This window comes from Syngnathus scovelli, chromosome 6, assembly GCF_024217435.2.
Source record: "Syngnathus scovelli strain Florida chromosome 6, RoL_Ssco_1.2, whole genome shotgun sequence".
NCBI classification, from domain to species: Eukaryota; Metazoa; Chordata; class Actinopteri; order Syngnathiformes; family Syngnathidae; genus Syngnathus; species Syngnathus scovelli.
Window position 1 is genome coordinate 18499572 of NC_090852.1, and position 20271 is coordinate 18519842.

The window sequence follows — 20271 nt, forward strand, 5'->3', positions numbered from 1 at the left end:
GTTGTCAGTTTGGGCTTATTGCTCAACAGGCTTTATTAAATATTGCTTAAAATAGTTTTATAGTGTGTTAAAATGTTGACTGGATTTTTGTCACATTTTGTGATTTGTACATCCCACGTATATTACAAACGGAGCGTCCATCAAGAATAACCGTATGTTTGTGTCCAAGCTTCCCGCCATCAGTTTCTCGGGCAGGAGGAGGCCGAGCACTTGCTGTCCGTTTCGGAGTCCGACTCGTCGCAATCGCTGCCACCGGTTTCGCTTCTGCCGCTGACCAATGTCGGGACGTGCTGCTGGGAGAGATTAATTTCATTGATTTCTGTTTTGGGTCCCTAAAAATGGATGCAGGCACCCCTGCATGCTTTGTATTTGAGAGCCAACCTCTTGTTCGTGACTCTTCATCAGCTCCACGATGTCGTCGTTCCAGCCCAACATTTCGGCAAACCTCCGCACCGTGTTCTCGAGGTCACCCAGTTCCGTGTGGTCCCCTCTGCGCATTGGGACCCTCAGGAACGGGCCCACGGCGTGACGATTGAGGAGGAGGCGCGGCACCGTGGAGCGCACCGTGTTTACCAAGCTGGCAAAAGGCTCGATCTAAAATTTGTTTGGAATTCAGTAACGCTGGGAGGTGAGAGGTCGGCGGCCGTTGCTGAGCACCTGTAGCGAGGTCCCCATGATGACGAGCAGGTCGGCTTTGGGGAAGTCTTTGGTGTGGAGGAAGTACTTCTGAGGAAGGTCCTCGCCGAAGAACACCACGTCTGGTTTGACCGTGGCGGCGCAGAACGTGCACGTGGGGATGTCGCCATTCATGATGGCTCGCTGGGAAAAACAAATGTTAAAACCGGGCTGGTCTTCACGAGGGTCGAAAGGTCGAGGGCACCTTTGCTTCCTCTGCCGGATACGATGTGTAGCACAGGTGACAGGAAGCGGTGGCAAAACTGCCATGAGCTTCTACCAGTTTCTCATCTGGGATGCCACACACTGAGAACACAGGACGGTCAGTGATATCAATTTTAAAAACGTTGGATGCTGTTCAAACTTTATCAGCAACAAACCACTAAGAAATCCTAATTTCACTTTTAAGACCTTCTGGCGAGAAGCCCGACTGTATCTTCACGTGTGTCACTCACGTTTCTCCAGGCCGTCGATGTTCTGCGTGTACAAGCGGAGAAGCAGGCCTTTGTGGTGCAGCATGCGGATGAAGTAGTGGATGTAATTGGGTCTGTGGCTGCCGGGATAGAGCACCTTGGCTAAGGAGAAGAAGGGCTGCGGGTCGTTGGAGAAGTAGTCCACGTTGAAAATGGCTTCAGGGTAGGGGACATTGTATGCCTCCAAGTTGGCGTAAAGGCCCGTCCCTGGAGTTCTGATGGAAGGCAGTAGCCAGTTGAGGAAGGGCGCTCAAATCAAGACCAGGTCAGAAGACCAACCTGAAGTCGGGAATTCCGCTGGCCGTGCTGATTCCAGCTCCGGTCACCACCACTACGTTCTTACAGCGACCCAGCTTTATGAGGCGGGCCACAGAGGCCAGACCACCACCAGATTTGGTCACATTCTGAGGTTGACCTAATTTCTTTTCTTCACTGGACAAGACAAGAGAAGATGCATTTCCCAGATGTCATCATCTGATTCCGATGTTTTCCCACCTGGAATTCGGGCCTCCCTGCCCGCTTACGCTCATCTGACGAAGGTCTTGGGGCAGGGCTGAGTCAGACTGCTTCTTACGTTGTTTCCCATACTGGCCTAGTCCAGAGTCCCCAGACTCAGCACCTCTTACTCTCACGACAGCAGGCCGCGGGGAACTTTTATCCTCGTTGGGCTTGGACGTGTTCATCCTGGCACCTTGAGATAATAACAAAATAAAATTAAAGACTAAAAAGGAGGAAATCTGCCATTTTCACTCAAAGTGGAATCATTCCAAGGTAGCGCTGAAGACAAATCAACAGTGGGTGAATTTGATGACTCGTCATAAATCAATCCCCCAGAAAGTCCAAACATCTGATGAACTTTGGTTTCCTCAGCACACTCATTCCTCTCAGGCCATATTTAGAAAGCCGTTAACATGGAATCAACTCTTCTTCAGTCTCCCTCAAGCGGCGCTGTGAAATGCTTTAAACCTGTCAACTGTTGAACAAAAGTGAATGGCTGCAATATATTTAGCAGACCCCCCCCCCTTCCCACCTTTAACCAGCCCTCACTTCTGAGAAGCTATGCAACAGTCCACAGCTGTGGCAGCTTTACTGTTCAGGGAAAAGCAAAGGGGTTAGTTGATTGTACCACGACCTCCCCCCCAACTCCCAAAAAAAAGGACCAAGATTGCCAATGTGTCAACAAACCCAGCTGGAGAACAGAAAAAGAAGATGCCCCCCCTCTTCTCCCTGAGCAAGGACTGCAGAGATAAATGATACAGAGGCGGGATTCAATAAAGAGGAGCGCAGGGGTGGTGGTGGTGGGGGGGGGGGTCTTCTTTTCCAAAGCTCTTCAGAGAGGAATGAGTGATCAGCGAGAAAGCAGACAAAAGGATCTACAAGCCATAAAACACGGCTGCCTCGGAGGTAAGACCTTCTGCTTATTCTCTCTGATGGCCCCTTAGCGCCCCCTAGAGGCCACAAGGATATACTTTTGATTGTACTGTAGAAAGGAACTAAAATATTCATTTGAGAGAAATAGCGCCACCATTTTTTTTTTTTAGCCCATCCTGAAGAACTATTAAAAACAGCAGGACGTTGAGGTTATCTTTTGTGTGGACTCTCCTGCTGAGAACAGGCAATAAATCAGTCCACTTCATTATTAAGGTGAAAATAGAGGAGACATCTTTAAAAAAAAAAAAAACTTCGTCTGAGAAGTCAAACATCAATGGCATCAGGCCAAATTGTGATCAAAAATGCTCTTAGCGTTCTTAAATGATAAAAGAATGAAGAATCCTTGTATAAATAACAAAAGGTCTTTTTAAGAGGATTTGGGTGAACACCCCCAACCCCCTTTACGCCCACCCCTCCCTTGTTTGGCCTTTCACGCAGTTTGCTCTTCACAGTGGAGAAGTCGAAGTGCCGTTGTGGCCCCCAGTGTACGGCAGCGCCGGACCACCAGCGGTGTCGCTGCTCACATGAGGGCTGCGGTGATCTCATTAGGACCCCGGCCCACAACACTGGGCACACTCCAGTGCTCACCATGATACCCCCCCCCCCCCCCCACACACACACACACACAAAAAAAAGATAATCCTTTTACAATTTCAGTGGGAGGGGTTCCGACTCAAATGCCAACAAAGAGCAAATCGAGTCCGAATAAAAAACAACCACATGTTGCTTATACTGCATAAACGGGAGAAGGTCGAGTCGAGAACAAAATGTTTCCCGAGGTGCATTTACATTAGAAAAAACTCACAGCCAAACAAAAATGTCGCCAAGGTATATTGAAATAATTGACTTCCTGCCATCTAATGGAAGACCATTTAAATGCTCACGTGCATAAATAGATGAACGATGTGGAATTTAATTTTCACTAAAGGAACATTCCCATTCATGTCACCAGCTGATCCTCCTCGTGGTGGTGCTTGTCCTTTGCGTTTAACCCCTGCACTCATTCTAGTCCCCCCCCCCCACCCAAAAAAAACCAAAACAAGGGATGGCACCAGGCAGCTTGGTCGCCATGGAAACCTCTTCATCACTTGGTCAGAGAGGCAACAGCTCAATGTTGTGCCTCCCCACCTGCTCGCTAATGACATATCAGTGTGTGTAGCGCCTTTGTGCGGCCCTTCACCAACACAAAGCCGTGCGTGCTAATTTGTGTTAGCATATTGCTTGGTGTCACACAGGGGAAGGAGGACGACTAATGACTCTTGTCCCTCGTTACTCCTTTCAGGATCTGATGGCTTTCATTTCCAATATTATCTCGAGGTTATTAGCTCAGCTCAGATTTGTCAGATGTTTTCCCCTCCCTGTACAGTATTAATTCAAAATATATCATTATAAATATTAAAATATAGTGGTAATTGTCGTTTTTAGATTTTTTATTTTATTTGTATTTTCTATTTTATTCCTCTCTAGTGTGTTCATCAAAGCTTGAAGACTGTATTATCTAAATATTTTCCATTCTATTCAGTACAGTCTAAAAATTACATCAATGAAGGATTAGACGGATTAGACTGCCCCCTGCTGCACTAAACAGCAAATTGCATCTTGGATACTCTGGAAACTTGCATCTTTGTTTACTCTTTAAATAATTTGCAGAATAATAAATAGATGTACACTTTAACAGCATATAACACTGTCCAGCATTTTTTAGCGTTGACTTGAGTGCTTACGTTTAGCTCAATACATGTCCAGTTGCGATGAACATTTACCTTTTGTCTCCACCGAGTAGAACGTCCGAGAGTCCAACCGACGGGGATGTTGCGGAATAGGCTGGAATAATTTAGGAAAATCTAGATTAAATTTGGATTAAATGAACAAAGTCCACACGGAACCGTAAATGTACATCGCTGTCATTTTAGAGGCGGCTTCCGTACACTCGCGATGCCATTACAAACACTGGCGGGAAAAACGGAACTCGTCTCACGTGGTACAGCGTTTCCCTCCACGGTAATTTAGTTTGTGCTGAATTCATTATTTAAAAAGAGCAAAATATGATGGAAAAATAAAATTCGAAAAATTGTAAAAGAAAAAAAACAAAAAAAACAAAACACGAGTGAAGACTTCACATAAACCTAAAAACTACCGGGTTACGTCATTTCCGTTTATAGACTAAACAAGTTCACACAAATCTATTTTTAATTTAAGAAATATAATATTAATATCAAACGGTATCAAATTTTCACGTGGTTTGAGTTCTTTTTAATAGAACTAAATCGTATGACGAATGTACGCTAGCGATAAAAGAAAAATACGCACGCACACTCGCAAATAAGGGGGCGGAGCATTATCTTATTCCCTAGAAAAAAAACAACCTACTGGTCCAGGCCAGTTTTTCCGTCGACAATCACACCCTTTTACGCCTAATTTGTTATTTTAACACAATATTCGGACTCGACTCTTTGTGTTAAAGCGTGTAAAAAAAGAAGGTAAGTTGCCATATTGTCAACTTATTGGAGTTCGCTACAAGATGTCAGCAATAACAGCCGCTGCTCCTCCTCAAACCGTCAGTTTGTGTAAAGCAAGCTAAAACTTGAAAGAAATTTGTAGTATGAATAATGGAGAAAAAAAACAACTCTATATATTTATATATTCCATGAGTTTTTACTCAAGTTGATAATGAGGGGATGTGGTTCACCAGGAGAGAAGTGACGTGTTTGTCTGTGTGACCTAGAATATTCGAGAGAAGGCGAAAGAAACATGGATTTCCTACAGCGATATAAAACTGTCAAATGATATTAAAAATGTCACGTTTATGTTCTTTATAAACACGAATTCGGGCATTGCAGGTGGTTTCTGTTTCAGTTAGCGTAAAGTTAACCAAAGTTAGCTCTCGTGGGTTTTAGCCGCTTTGCTAGCTTGCGATGCTGCCCCCAATAATTGTCTTTAATCCTCGCTGCCACGTAGCCGCTCGACATATGTCAACATGTAACGGCTTGTCCTGGCTGCTTTATTGCCAGCAATGTTGTTTTTCTTTAAATGGCCCGCCTGCCGCGATTCCACACCTCGTTGCAATTTACGAGTCCTGCTGGCATTTATATTTGCAGTGAACAGGTCTACCTTGTTTTTGGGATGAGCAGCAACCAACACCCGAAAGAAAACTCTATTTATGCGTCCAGTACTTTGAAAAGATTTTGATGAAGCATTCCAAGTCATTGACATCGGTAGAACGAAACAAATCAATCCTCAGAATAGTTAGTTGTCCGGGATGTTTCGTATAAACATGATTTCCAAGTTTGTTTAAAAAAAAAATGCCTCTGTGGTCTATTCTTGTGACTGTTTGCTCTTGATCTAATGCTGTATATCTATTTTTTATTGATGTTTATAATTATCTCCATTATTGCCCCACAGAGATGAGTGAAGCCGAGCAGGTGCTTGAGGGCGCACCTGCTAACCTCGATGAGTCAGGAGATTCAGGTCAGTGAATGAAGACTATATCGTGCTGGGCTATATAATTATGAATTCAGTTGGGATACATGTTGAATGAACTTGAAAAAGCATGTTCTAAATGCATGGTACGTCTTACTTGAGATGACTAATTGATTTTTGAGTGTCCTTCCACAAATCTGATTTTTATTGAAGTACCAACACTGACTATGGGGTTAAATGGCATCCAGACTGCCAAAAAACAAATAAGCTATAACTTAATTGTTTCTGTGATCCTGTTTCCAACCAAAGATGAATGAAAATGCACTTCTTTTTTTTTCCCTTTTTGTTACAAGAGTGGTAAAAAAACAAAAACAAAGGAACATAAATATAATGCAATATAGACCAAAGTAAAAACACATATTGACATGCCAGCTCTGTTGAGTGGAAGCACCTTTTGCTAAAACCAAATTATGGCGGGGTTTTTACTTTTTGACACCTCAAAAAATTCTATGAAATAAACAAGCTGTAATTTCAATCCATCGAACAAATATTACATTTGGAGTTGTGGGTCAGAGGAGAGCAGAGAAGATCTTTCTTGGCCTCACAGCTGCATTTCGGTGACATGTCACGTTTATCCACCAGACCCCCTCAAAGAACACCCACCGACTCAGACGGGCATTCTGGGCAGGGTGGCGGGGGGCATGTATGGTGCCACCAAGGGGGCTTTAGGAGCTACCGTGGGCACCTTGTCCTGGATAGGAGGAAAAAGCCTGGATCTCACCAAGACGGCCGCCAGCACCGTGGCCGCCGCACCTGCCGCCGGCGTGGGCTTAGTCAGAGGAGGAGTGTCCGCCGTCGCTGGCGGCGTGACGGCCGTCGGTTCCGCCGTGGTCAGCAAAGTTCCAATCGGAGGAGGCAAAAAGAAGGACAAGTCCGACTGAGGAGAGGGAAATTAAAAGCACACTGCTGGATTGAGTTCGCTTGCCGGGTCGCAGCAGGAGGTGATGAGCAACACGGGACTCAAAACAATCGATGTGAATGTGTTCTTTGGTGTTTATAATCGCATACTGGTCAAGATAATGACGTGTTCAGAAACTCCAAATAAGAGACTGCGCTTATTTCCCTTCTCACCTGTGCGTCAAGTGGTCCAATAAAATGTCCGTGTCTGATTTTGATTACAAGCCTCAGGACTGTTTTCACCGCGGGCTTCACAAGCCAAGCCCTAAATGCACTTAAGTATCACCAGCGAGACAATCAGCCAGGAATACGAATCTATAATAATTGAACATCACATTTTTTTGTTCAATTTTTTTACTTATATTAAGTCGTGCACTCCAAATCAAAAAGAACATTCTGACAACTTTTCAGGGCCACAAAACTTTATTATATAATCTCTACAGATGAATTTAATTTGACCAGCTTCTTGTCCGTGCTCAGCAAGATGTGTAAAATGTAAGTTTTGATGTGTGCGTTCAAATCTTTGGAGAACGTAAACCACACCTGAAAAGTCATCAAGGTGTTTTATTCACCCCCAACTTTTGGTGAAGAATCTAAATTCACTCCACCCCCCCCTAAAAAGATCCCCAAATATATCTGAAGAGCTGAAATCAGATTTAAAATCAACATTTGAATGTCAAATCAACACTGAACTCAAATGTACCAGCGTCTCAAGTTTGGCTTTCAGGGTCGTCGTTCATGTTTACTCATGAGACGTGAATGCATTTTTTTTTTATTATTATGGCAATTATCTGTTAAGTGTTAACTGTCATGTTAGTAAAACTCTTCTGACTACCTTTGAATAAAGAAATTGTAAATAATACAATAAATTGTGACGTATTGTGTGAGATGTAGAAGAAATATTGCAAGCTTTTATTTTATCTTTCAGATATCTTAACATGAAAAAAAAATGCTTTGTGTTCATGTTTTGTTTTTTTTCTTGGCAGTTTTGCGATAAAAGATAGACGAGTCAAGTCAGCTCAATTACAACCGTTCGATATATTTACAAAAAGTATTGTGGGACACAAAATATAAGTATTCATAGCACATAAAAGCACTTTTTAATATTGTTTGCTTACAAGCATTTCACTCATTCCAAGGTATGAGGCATTTGCCTTACCGTAGACTTTCAAGATATATTTAAAGTCAGCTAACTTGCTACCAATATGTTATTTGAATGAAATGTCAACGTATCCATCTGAGCTGTTTACTCTTTGGGGCCAACCACCTGCACAGGTCCAGCGGAGACCACAATCCTTGATTCTGTCATATTCTTGCCCACATTTTTCACGTTTCTCCCTTTATAAAAATAAAAAGTACGGTTAGCTAAAATGCTACATTCCAAATTATAAATACATAGAGAGAAATCCCTTACTTCTTCGAGTGAAGCAATTTGGCTCACAAGGGAAGCCAGATGCAGCGTTGCAGATCGATGTACTGCAGTGAATGTACACCTGGAAAAGGAGATCGGTGCAGATTGATATGTGCCAACTGTTGCAGCACAAAATAACTGTGTGTCTTTCCCTGTGTTTGAAGAGACTCTGGTCACTGTCACCGTGACACGGTCAAAACCCTTTAAAGCTCTGTCAACAATTCCAAGAAGTTTTGTCGGCTGTATTTACCTGTTCCTTTTGCGGCTCTAGTGAGTTGGGGTCCACAAAGGTAAACATTTGGAAAACGAAACGCCTGTAATGACTTGGGAAGTCCACACCGGAGTTGGAACCAACTGGAACCAGGGTGGACCTGTAGCGATCGTCCCTGTTAGGACACCTGGAGAAAGCACAGAGAATTAACAAGGTCTTTGTGTTCACTAAAATCCCTCAACCATAGTCAGTCAACCCAACTGTCTACAATATGTAAAAAAAATATTTTTACCCATCAATGATAAGGTCCCACTGAGGCACGCTGTGAGGATTTGCATGAGTGGTGGTCCAACAGCGCCCAAGGTTAAGGACAATGTTGGGGTCAGTCCTATCCATGAGATGAACCTCCACATACACAGGATCCCTCAAGATTCTGGTCACAGGATAGTCCGTCTCCATAAAGTACGAGTTGTAGGCCACGTCCTCTGCGGGTACAAAGAGACATACTCATGACATTCTATCTCCAGACAAAGCAAGGTGCCGGTCGTACATGCACTTACCTTCATTACAACCCTTGACTATGCATTTTGCTTTGCCCAACCTCAGTTGAACGTTGATGGGACCCCTAGCAGACACTGATATAGGAGGCAACTCTAATTGTAGAACTTCCACAACGGTAGTTACAATAGAAGACGTAGTCTCGATTGAAGTAGTAGTGTATCGACACTGGAAGAGTAAACTGTAAAGAACAATTACACCAGGTTAATCCTTAGAGGATTTCGTTTGACAGGAATCATAATTGCTTACTCATAGCTACTGTCCCTGGTTATGGAACCCATAGGTCCCATTGCCACTTCATATGATGAGGTCATCCTATTCTCATAGATTATCTGACCAGGCTCCTCCTGCAAGAAGATGTTTCTCAGCAAATATTCACCTGGACTTGAGTATTATTTTTTGTGGTTTGAAAATTATGTTCTTACAGCCACAATAGTGCCACAAGTGGTCACGGGAAACTGGTAGATGGCAAAGGCAGAATTTGAGTCAGTACTGGTGCAGCCAGGACCATCACCCAACATTGAGATGGTTTCAAGGTCGATGTTGGGTAAAGTGGCATGTCTGGCCACGACCACAATAAACTGACCATCCTTGGTGCATTGGACAGTCACTACGAGGACATAAAAGCAATGAGATACGTCACGTATTTTTCATTGCGTTTATACAGAGGACAAATAAGTTAGCTTGATTGTAAGATCCTCAGAAACTCACCCATCTTCCCAAAGTAGCACATGCCTTCGTTATAGCAGCAGTTAAGACCTTCACAATCCGTCGCAGAGATATCTGAACTTCCGCATGGGACTCGAGTATGAGGATACACATCGCAGATATTGACAGGTGTGGGCTTGTGGGGTTCGGGGTTCAGGGGGTTCTTCGTTTGTTGGTGTTGGTCATAAACGAAAACACCCTTTGTAGGGTAATAAATTGGGAAAGGATAAGGATTAACAGGATCTCCCCCTGAAGGATTTTGACCAGGAATCTGCCCTGAAGGATTTTGACCAGGAATCTGCCCTGAAGGATTTTGACCAGGAATCAGAAATGAAGGATTTTGACCAGGAATCAGAAATGAAGGATTTTGACCAGGAATCTGCCCTGAAGGATTTTGACCAGGAATCTGTCCTGAAGGATTTTGACCAGGAATCAGAAATGAAGGATTTTGACCAGGAATCAGAAATGAAGGATTTTGACCAGGAATCTGCCCTGAAGGATTTCGACCAGGAATCTGCCCTGAAGGATTTCGACCAGGAATCTGCCCTGAAGGATTTTGACCAGGAATCTGCCCTGAAGGATTTTGACCAGGAATCTGCCCTGAAGGATTTTGACCAGGAATCTGCCATGAAGGATTTTGACCAGGAATCTGCCCTGAAGGATTTCGACCAGGAATCTGCCCTGAAGGATTTCGACCAGGAATCTGCCCTGAAGGATTTTGACCAGGATTCTGCCCTGAAGGATTTCGACCAGGATTCTGCCCAAAAGGATTTCGACCAGGATTCTGCCCTGAAGGATTTTGACCAGGATTCTGCCCTGAAGGATTTTGACCAGGAATCTGCCATGAAGGATTTTGACCAGGAATCTGCCTGAAAGGATTTTGACCAAGAATCAGAAATGAAGGATTTTGACCAGGAATCTGCCCTGAAGGGTTTCGACCAGGAATCTGCCCTGAAGGATTTTGACCAGGATTCTGCCCTGAAGGATTTTGACCAGGAATCTGCCCTGAAGGATTTTGACCAGGAATCAGCCTGATAGGAGTTTGACCAGGAATCTGCCATGAAGGATTTTGACCAGGAATCTGCCCTGGTATATAAATCCAATCATTTCTAACAGGACCTTGGTCTGTAGGAATTTTGGGAGGATTGGGTCCAACAGGATTTGGAACAGGGTTCTGTCCTTGTTGAGACTCCCAATTGTGAGGTTTGTTTACAGGCATCTGCCCTCCAGGATACATAGCTGGATCCTGCCCTTGTTGAGACTCCCAATTGGGAGGTTTGTTTACTGGCATCTGCCCTCCAGGATACATACCTGGATTCTGCCCTTGTTGAGACTCCCAATTGTGAGGTTTGTTTACAGGCATCTGCCCTCCAGGATATGTACCTGGATCCTGCCCTTGTTGAGACTCCCAATTGGGAGGTTTGTTTACTGGCATCTGCCCTCCAGGATACATACCTGGATTCTGCCCTTGTTGAGACTCCCGAATGTAAGGTTTGTTTCCAGGTATCTGCTCTCCAGGATATGTACCTGGATTCTGCCCTCCAGGAATTTGAACAGGTTGCTGTCCCGGAGAAACAGGCCTAACACGGATCTGGCTTCCAGGAATTCGAACAGGATTCTGTCCCGGAGGAACAGGCCCAACAGGAATCTGGCTTCCAGGAATTTCAACAGGATTCCGTCCTGGGGGAACAGGGTTGACTGAAATCTGGCGTTCAGTAATTTCAACAGGATTCCGTCCTGGGGGAACAGGGTTGACAGGAATATGGCTTTCAGGAATTTCAACAGGATTCCGTCCTGGGGAAACAGGGTTGACAGGAATTGGGCCTCCAAAAATAACAGGATTCGGTCCTGGGGGAATAGGGTTGACAGAAATCTGGCCTCCAGGAATTTGAACAGGATTCGGTCCCGGGGAAACAGGTTTGAAAGGATCCTGGCCTCCCGGATTTCTCATAGGATTCTGCCCTCCAGGATTTTGACCAGCATTTGTCCATCCAGGATTTTTAACAGCACTCTGGCCTAGAGGAGGACTAGATAACACCGGATGTGTAGGATCCAACGGTTTGTTTGGAACGGGGTCATCAGTAAAATACACGGGACCCACTGAATACCATGCCTTTACCCCGATCCTTGTAAAGCATACCAGCAGCATTAATGCCACTAAGAAGCTAACACCCCTGTGGTCTGCCATGGTTTCACTCTGGTTGGACCTGGACTGTCCCCAAGTGGCCCGCCTATGTGAGCTGATGCATTTATACGGAACTAGAACCGATGACTTTTCACAACCACACCTCCTCAAATTGAGGCTGTTTTTGTCAATGGCCACTCAAAGGGTTAAGGGCTCTTTTTATGTAATCCGATTTTTTTTCTTGTTTGGTGTTTTTTTTTTTTTTTTTAACTGGGCTGTTTTAGAAGCTTTTTTGGAAGCTCGTCAAGGTCTTGCAAGGTGATGAGTGGCATTGTGACATGACGTTACGAGCGGTATTGATGTCACACAAACCTTTTCAAAGGTCTTTGTGAACCACGTTTGTTGCCAACCGCAGCATCGGTGGTATCGATCTTTGGCTTGAACCAATATACGCAAGCTTCTATCGGAATATCTTTGGAAAATTAGATTGACCAATAGTCTTAAATTAATTCCAAGATTCACTTTAGATTTTTTTATACAGTTTCAATCTTTTCTATTTCAGTTTGAATCTTTTCTAAATCTATTGACCTCAATGGTGCATCAGTTAATTATTAAACAAGTTGACATTTTGTTTAAGGAAAAAATTTAAATTTATGACAAATGTAAAATGTATATACCCATAGTGAATATAAAATTGGATTCATACGAATTTGTAAACACATCTATGTAAAATGAACCCTTTTAGATCTGCTATGAAAGTTATCAGGCAGGTGGCTAGCCAAAAGCCTTGCCAAGGGTACGAGTGTTCTCTTCGGGGGTGACCATGGACATTGAGCAGCTGGTCACCATGACTTGTTGGCTTCAAAATGACCATCCAAGCCCACTGGACAGAAAGGAGCCAGCAGATAGGGGGGACGGGGTGAGGGGTGGGGAGAGGGAGGGGACTGTGCAGAAATAAATGTGAGCTATACAATCTGTGAGTCTGTACTAACAAGATTTGAGCAGGAGGTAATTGAGGTATTTCCAACAATATTTATTTATATTAAATATTTATTGTTTTACCGTTAGTGCAGCATATTGACATCACTGTGGGGGTTTGTCATTTCCTGCAGGGGCACGGAAGATTCCATGTTGTTCTCATCATATAGTTTTTGTTGAACTAAGGCACATATTTTGCATTTGAAAATGTTCATGTCTTACCAAAAATGTCACAAAATGTAATAATCTTGTTTCAGTTTACATAGAAATGTTTTCACATAATTTGAAATCTGGACAGAGGTTAATTGTGCCTTCTGCCATCTAGTGGTAGAGTATTTAAATGGTCTACCTGTTGCTAAAAATGAAGGTGCATTGTTTATACAAAATGAATCATTTTTGAATCATTACACACAATAAGTGTTGAAGTACCTTTACATAAGTATTTCTTATGAACTCATAAAATCACATTGCGTGAAAGCCTGCGTTAATTTTGAGTGCATGCTATACAAAACCAAAGCATAATCATAATTTTGTTCCCTTTCCAGACATCTATTTTGTGTTTTCGTCCCTATTTGTGTCATAGGTGAGGTGAAACTAATCCCATCTTACTTTTGGCAAGAGGACAATAGACCAAAGAAATTATATAAGTGGCCGATTGTGTAATTAAGAATATCCAAATGTGAAATCACTGACAAATGCTGAAAGTGTTTTTTTACATCATAAATATTATTATGCAGTCGCCAATACAACAACAAAGTCAGTTTTATACAAATCCTTTATTGCAGCTTATAAAATTATATTATTATTATTACGTGATTCCCCAGAAGAATGAATTACAGATACAGCTTTGTTCATTTTTCTATGCTAGTGTCAGGCCAAACAATTAAATGGGCTTCCATTAATCGGAAGAAGGTACGATAAATCGGTGTATCTACATAGTGACATCACAATATGTTAATTAATTATTACAGTAATACTTTTGTTTGGTAATAATATTTTATAATGTAAAATTGGTTCCTTGGCAAAGTAAAGATGGGAAACACTGGATTTATTTTAATCTGCTAATAAAAACAATTTTTTTGGCCTTATTAAAATCCTTTGAGCTATTCATCGAACTCACCTCGTTTAAAAATCGGCGTGTGCATCGGTCCTGTGTTGAACATCGTTATGATTACAGGAAATGATTACCAGAGACACATTGTGGGGAAAAAAAACACATAAAAGCGTCTTTCTTCTGTGACATTAAATTGTTTCGAATATCGGGTCATAATAAACACTTTTATAAGTGTCAGTGTTGTTTGGTTGAAGTTAGAAATCAAAATTTAATGATACTGTCGAGTTCTAATTCAAGACGACAAACCTTGTTAAATAGTTGTTTTTTTTTCCTCCCCCAGATATCACAATTTTAATTTCAGCAGGTCGTCCCATGCCACTAATCACGAGACGATGCAATTTTTTCAGAAGGTTCTAGCAAATTGCCATATCTTCTATGTGCTGTCCTGGGTTTGACCATAATCAGAGGTCCAGCAGAAACCACAGTCCTTGTTTCCTCCTTCGTCTGGCTCACAGATGACACATCTCTCTCTGCACAAACAGACAGAAATCCAAATATTGTTGAGAATCATAAATAACCTTAAAACATTTTGAATCTCGTAAAGAAATTGCTTACTCGTCCTGTAACATCGAGGCTCACAGGATTGGCCGGACGCCGTGTTACACACCGATGTGCTGCAGTGAATGTACACCTGGGAAAGAAAAATGGATTAGAACAAACACCCAGATATATTAATGCTATTTTTTTTTTAATGTGGATTGTGCATTACCTGTTCACTCTGGGGTTGTAGTGAGTTGGGGTCAACAAAGGTTAACATTTTGAATATAAAGCGCCTGTGGTGACCCGGGAAGTTCACACCGTCGCCAGGGAAGATGGGAACCGGGGTAGCTATGTAGCGATCATCAATGTTTGGGCACCTGCAGGAAGATTTGAAAATTTATCCAATATAATACAGTATGGTATTTATTTATTTATTTATTTATTTATTTATTTAATATAATGAGTCATTTTAATTATGAATTATAATTATTATATTATTATAATTATAATTATAATTATAATTCATTTTACATAAACATTGAATATTTTGCATTATTAGGAAAAATTGCACCTATAACAAATCCTCCAATGTTTTCGTTGACATTACGAGCATCATTTGATCCCCCCCGCCCCTCTCCTAAAAGAAGGCTTCTTTAAAATCATATTTAAAATTTAAGAACGCTACCTATGAAAACATTTCAGTTGCATACAATTAAAGTTTCCAATTGTTGAACAAGATATTGAAATATTACACATTTAGACTTTTTAGGCTAACAAATAAATAAATCATCGGTTGCCATGTAGTTCTTGACGATGTATTATTATAAACGATTTTTCTAGCTTCAATTCCTTTTCTTAATTTCATCAGTGCGTCTTTTATGAACCTTGAGTCAGAAATAAATTGAATAGTTCAGATTAAGAAGCCTGTAAATCGTCTTTGCTGTTACCCGTTGACGATAATGTCCCACTGAGGGTGGCTATGTGGATTGGCAGTGGTGGTGGTCCAACAGCGCCCAAGGTTCAGGACAAGATTGGGATCAGTCCTGTCCATAAGTTGAACCTCCACATACACGTTGTCCCTCAAGATTTTATTCACAGGGTAGTCAAACTCCGTATAGAAAGAGTTGTAGGCCACGTCCTCTGTGGGTACAAAGAGACATACTCATGACATTTTGTTTCCAAACGAGGGTACCAGACGTCGATGCCACGTACCTTCATTACAATCCTGCGTGAAACATTTTCCGTTACCCAACTTCAGACGCACGTTGATGGGACCCAAAGCAGCGACTGACAAAGGAGAACTCCGCAATGGTAGCATTTCTGCAATCATACTCTCAACCAAACTGGTGCTGCTGTATCGACACTGGAAGAATAAACTGGGAAAAAAAAGGGGGGGTGTTAGAGAGCATTCCGTTTAAAAGGGTTTAACAAAATGTTTGGGATATTGGATTTTTGGTGACACACTGAAATAGGTTAACTTGATCTGAGTTTGATTTTAGTTTCATCCAAAATTTTACTCCCGATACCAGATATCTGTAAATATTTGAAGATAACGCCTTACTCAAAGCTGCTGTCCCTGGTTATGGCACCTCGTGGCCCCACTCCAACTTCATACGAGGAGGTCATCCTATTCTCATAGATGATTTTACCAGCCACCTCCTGAAAAAGACATTGTGAAAAAATTGAAATAAAAAAATATTTATGTATACAGACACACAAGTTTGGTTTCGTGTGGGTTGTGAAAAACAAATGTCTTACCGCAACGAGGGTACCGCAGGCACTCACTGGGAACTGGTAGATGGAAAAAGCAGAATTGGAGTCAATCTGTGTGCATTCAGGACCATCTCCCAACATTGAAATAGACCCAATGTCTAGATTGGGTAGAGTGGCGTCTCTGGCCACAACCAAAATGAACTGAGCATCTTTGGTGCACTGGATGGTCACTAGAAGAACAAGACATCGTGATTGGTTTTGAGATGACAAATGGGAAAGTAAATGGTATTCACCACTAGTGATTTTGGGAAGATCTTAAGAAGATAGCAATAAAAATGTATCTCTTTTAAACGTCGCTGAGATTTACAAGTCTCTAGTCGTGTATGGATCAATATACTGTACTGGAGAAAAAACTAAGGAGAAAAAAATGGATTACATACCACTTTTCCCATAGTAACAATCCCGCCCATCGTAGCAGCAGCTAATGGCTTCACACCCATAGGGAGATATATCAGAGACGCCACATGGAATTCTTTGGGCTCTTGGCACATCACAAGTCTTGGCATTGGGGTCAGGTAACGGGTCAGTGATGATTTTTGGTCTTGTAGTATGGTACTTTGGGTAGTAGCAATTGCGGCCATCGAAGCAGCAGCCATTGGTTTTACAAGAAGTGGCAGTAATACCAAAGCCTCCACATGGGATCCTTTGGACTGTTGGCATGTCACAGTTCTCAAAGTTAGGGTCTCTCACACCAGGGTTGACAGGGACTAGTGTTTCAGGAGGCTGTGGTTTTATAATATGGTACTTTGGGTAGTAGCAATTGCGGCCATCGAAGCAGCAGCCATTGGTTTTACAAGAAGTGGCAGTAATACCAAAGCCTCCACATGGGATCCTTTGGACTGTTGGCACGTCACAGTTCTCGAAGTTAGGGTCTCTCACACCAGGGTTGACGGGGACTAGTGTTTCAGGAGGCTGTGGTTTTATAATATGGTACTTTGGGTAGTAGCAATTGCGGCCATCGAAGCAGCAGCCATTGGTTTTACAAGAAGTGGCAGTAATACCAAAGCCTCCACATGCGATCCTTTGGACTGTTGGCACGTCACAGTTCTCAAAGTTAGGGTCTCTCACACCAGGGTTGACAGGGACTAGTGTTTCAGGAGGCTGTGGTTTTATAATATGGTACTTTGGGTAGTAGCAATTGCGGCCATCAAAGCAGCAGCCATTGGTTTTACAAGAAGTGGCAGTAATACCAAAGCCTCCACATGGGATCCTTTGGACTGTTGGCACGTCACAGTTCTCAAAGTTAGGGTCTCTCACACCAGGGTTGACGGGGACTAGTGTTTCAGGAGGCTGTGGTTTTATAATATGGTACTTTGGGTAGTAGCAATTGCGGCCATCGAAGCAGCAGCCATTGGTTTTACAAGAAGTGGCAGTAATACCAAAGCCTCCACATGGGATCCTTTGGACTGTTGGCACGTCACAGTTCTCAAAGTTAGGGTCTCTCACACCAGGGTTGACAGGGACTAGTGTTTCAGGAGGCTGTGGTTTTATAATATGGTACTTTGGGTAGTAGCAATTGCGGCCATCGAAGCAGCAGCCATTGGTTTTACAAGAAGTGGCAGTAATACCAAAGCCTCCACATGGGATCCTTTGGACTGTTGGCACGTCACAGTTCTCGAAGTTAGGGTCTCTCACACCAGGGTTGACGGGGACTAGTGTTTCAGGAGGCTGTGGTTTTATAATATGGTACTTTGGGTAGTAGCAATTGCGGCCATCGAAGCAGCAGCCATTGGTTTTACAAGAAGTGGCAGTAACACCAAAACCTCCACATGGGATCCTTTGGACTGTTGGCACGTCACAGTTCTCAAAGTTAGGGTCTTTCACACCAGGGTTGACAGGGACTAGTGTTTCAGGAGGCTGTGGTTTTATAATATGGTACTTTGGGTAGTAGCAATTGCGGCCATCGAAGCAGCAGCCATTGGTTTTACAAGAAGTGGCAGTAACACCAAAACCTCCACATGGGATCCTTTGGACTGTTGGCACGTCACAGTTCTCAAAGTTAGGGTCTTTTACACCAGGGTTGACAGGGACTAGTGTTTCAGGAGGCTGTGGTTTTATAATATGGTACTTTGGGTAGTAGCAATTGCGGCCATCGAAGCAGCAGCTAATGGTTTCACAAGAAGTGGCAGTAATACCAAAGCCTCCACATGGGATCCTTTGGACTGTTGGCACGTCACAGTTCTCGAAGTTAGGGTCTCTCACACCAGGGTTGACGGGGACTAGTGTTTCAGGAGGCTGTGGTTTTATAATATGGTACTTTGGGTAATAGCAATTGCGGCCATCGAAGCAGCAGCTAATGGTTTCACAAGAAGTGGCAGTAATACCAAAACCTCCACATGGGATTCTTTGGACCGTTGGAACGTCACAGTTCTCAAAGTTAGGGTCTCTCACACCAGGTTGGAGAGGGACTGGTATCTCTTTTCCAGGATTCTCTGGTTGAGATATGTGCGGAAAATATCGATCATAAAATCCACGAGGTAGCACACTTTGTGGTTCTGAAGTTTCATCATTTAGGCTCCTAGGCATTAGGTACATTGGAGAATAATCAGGTAAAGAAGATGAAGGCTTCGGTGATCGGTCAGGTGGAGGATTACCGGATTGCTGGGGAAGTTGAAGCCCAGGCAGTTCACGAGATGGAGGATTATCAGGTTTTGGGGGTAATGAAGAACTATCAGGTGACTCAGAACCTTGGATCACAGATGGTCCAGAAAAGGAAGGATAGTTTGGTAGCTGATCCACAGGTTTTGGGTTTGATGGATTACTGGGTCCCTGAAAACGTGACGGGGAATCGTAGTAAATAACGGGCAGTCGGTGATTCCTTGGTGGCTGTAGCCCTGGAGGATACAACTGTGAAAAACCAGGAACCGCTGGGTTGTATGCGACAGGGTAAAGAGGACTAAGCCAAGGACCGGGCCAGAGGCCCAGGCCAGGAGGCTTCTCCAATGAAGAGTCCACAGATGAAGAATGTCTCGAAATTGGTGGCGTCCGCTGATTAGGGGGTCTGAAGTAGACATACGAACCAGATCCTGGTGGATCTGGCTGGCCTTCAGAAGGTGGTGGAGGATTTTGCGATTCTGGAGGGTTGAAAAATGGCCATGGAAGAACATTTGGTCTTTCGGAGTTTAAAAAAGGATAACTTGTCTCTGCAGCCACATTAGGTGGACGTACATCGCCTGAGGAAGAAGGTGGTCCTTGCTGAGATGGTTGGGGGGATGAAGGCCTCGGAGATGGAATTCGATTAGGTGTTTTTCGCGGATCATAAGGGTGAATGTGAGGCAGTTCTGGTCGACTCTCTTCCAGTCCAGGTGGCAACCAAGCTCCAACCTTTGTCCAAGTCAAGCACCATAGCAGCGCTAGTCCCACAAATGAGATGGCGCTCCAGCGTATGATCATGGCTTCACTGAAGTCAGATCCAGACAATTCCCAAGTGCGCCATACGCTGTATGCCTCCCACCGTATTTATATTTGGAAAAACAGGATGTCTTTAAAGTACCACCTCTCCTGATTGAAAAAAAAAAAATCACCAATCTCTTCCAACGCAGTGTAAACTTTTGGTGTGTATCTCCTGTGGTGAAAGCTCAGCTTGACACTTTGGGTCACTCAAACTTTTCACAAGGCCTTTGTGACCTCAAGTTGTATTTGACACCAAATATTTATTTGGAACACAATACAGCAAACAAATACAGAGTTAAATGTTTATCTTGCACCGGCAAGCATCAAGCAGTTCAAGGTTTAGCAGAACAGGGGGGGCATGTTAATCGCTTACTTGGAGTATACATTTCCACCATTTGCAATGTAATATACTTTTTTAAGATTTAAGCTGTAATTGTGCATCACTATAGGTACTCAATAGTTTACAGAGAGGAGTTAAATAAAGTAAGACTATCAAGCTATTTAGCCATCTAGCTAGCTAGCTAGCTAGCTAGCTAGCTAACTAGCCCTCTATCTCATTGTTTT

At 43.0% G+C, this 20271-nt stretch overlaps 4 protein-coding genes across 8 annotated transcripts; 1 reads left to right on the top strand and 3 right to left on the bottom strand.

Moving 5' to 3' along the window:
- Positions 1 to 8: 8 nt before the first annotated feature.
- si:dkey-103i16.6 (uncharacterized protein LOC557125 homolog) lies at positions 9 to 4694 on the bottom strand. 4 transcript variants are annotated; one of them, XM_049722625.2, is made up of 9 exons: positions 4558 to 4694; positions 4343 to 4403; positions 1644 to 1839; positions 1428 to 1580; positions 1131 to 1363; positions 881 to 981; positions 658 to 819; positions 382 to 594; positions 9 to 293 (listed from the first exon to the last, which is right to left on the bottom strand). In XM_049722625.2, exons 1-9 carry the CDS (start codon positions 4603 to 4605, stop codon positions 180 to 182), a joined length of 1281 nt encoding a protein of 426 aa, XP_049578582.1. In that variant the 5' UTR covers positions 4606 to 4694; the 3' UTR covers positions 9 to 179. The 4 variants fall into 4 exon arrangements, with proteins under 4 accessions (XP_049578582.1, XP_049578583.1, XP_049578585.1 ...); XM_049722626.2 differs by having other exon boundaries at positions 9 to 290; positions 4558 to 4692; XM_049722628.2 differs by lacking the exons at positions 4343 to 4403; positions 4558 to 4694 and adding exons at positions 2179 to 2237; positions 2334 to 2475.
- Positions 4695 to 4893: 199 nt separating this feature from the next.
- tmem263 (transmembrane protein 263) lies at positions 4894 to 7174 on the top strand. Of its 2 annotated transcripts, none has more exons than XM_049722630.2 (3): positions 4894 to 5059; positions 5982 to 6047; positions 6642 to 7174. In XM_049722630.2, exons 2-3 carry the CDS (start codon positions 5984 to 5986, stop codon positions 6938 to 6940), a joined length of 363 nt encoding a protein of 120 aa, XP_049578587.1. In that variant the 5' UTR covers positions 4894 to 5059; positions 5982 to 5983; the 3' UTR covers positions 6941 to 7174. The 2 variants fall into 2 exon arrangements, with proteins under 2 accessions (XP_049578587.1, XP_049578588.1); XM_049722631.2 differs by lacking the exon at positions 4894 to 5059 and adding an exon at positions 5277 to 5794.
- An 853-nt stretch (positions 7175 to 8027) lies between these two features.
- Positions 8028 to 12078, bottom strand: LOC125970393 (trithorax group protein osa-like). Its single transcript, XM_049722622.2, has 8 exons — positions 9848 to 12078; positions 9562 to 9746; positions 9386 to 9483; positions 9139 to 9317; positions 8871 to 9063; positions 8618 to 8765; positions 8371 to 8449; positions 8028 to 8294 (listed from the first exon to the last, which is right to left on the bottom strand). Exons 1-8 carry the CDS (start codon positions 12030 to 12032, stop codon positions 8203 to 8205), a joined length of 3159 nt encoding a protein of 1052 aa, XP_049578579.1. The 5' UTR covers positions 12033 to 12078; the 3' UTR covers positions 8028 to 8202.
- A 1626-nt stretch (positions 12079 to 13704) lies between these two features.
- LOC125970514 (uncharacterized) lies at positions 13705 to 20238 on the bottom strand. The gene is made up of 8 exons (XM_068651098.1): positions 16695 to 20238; positions 16300 to 16484; positions 16103 to 16200; positions 15754 to 15917; positions 15489 to 15681; positions 14771 to 14918; positions 14617 to 14692; positions 13705 to 14531 (listed from the first exon to the last, which is right to left on the bottom strand). Exons 1-8 carry the CDS (start codon positions 19705 to 19707, stop codon positions 14380 to 14382), a joined length of 4029 nt encoding a protein of 1342 aa, XP_068507199.1. The 5' UTR covers positions 19708 to 20238; the 3' UTR covers positions 13705 to 14379.
- Between the last annotated feature and the right edge of the window lie 33 nt (positions 20239 to 20271).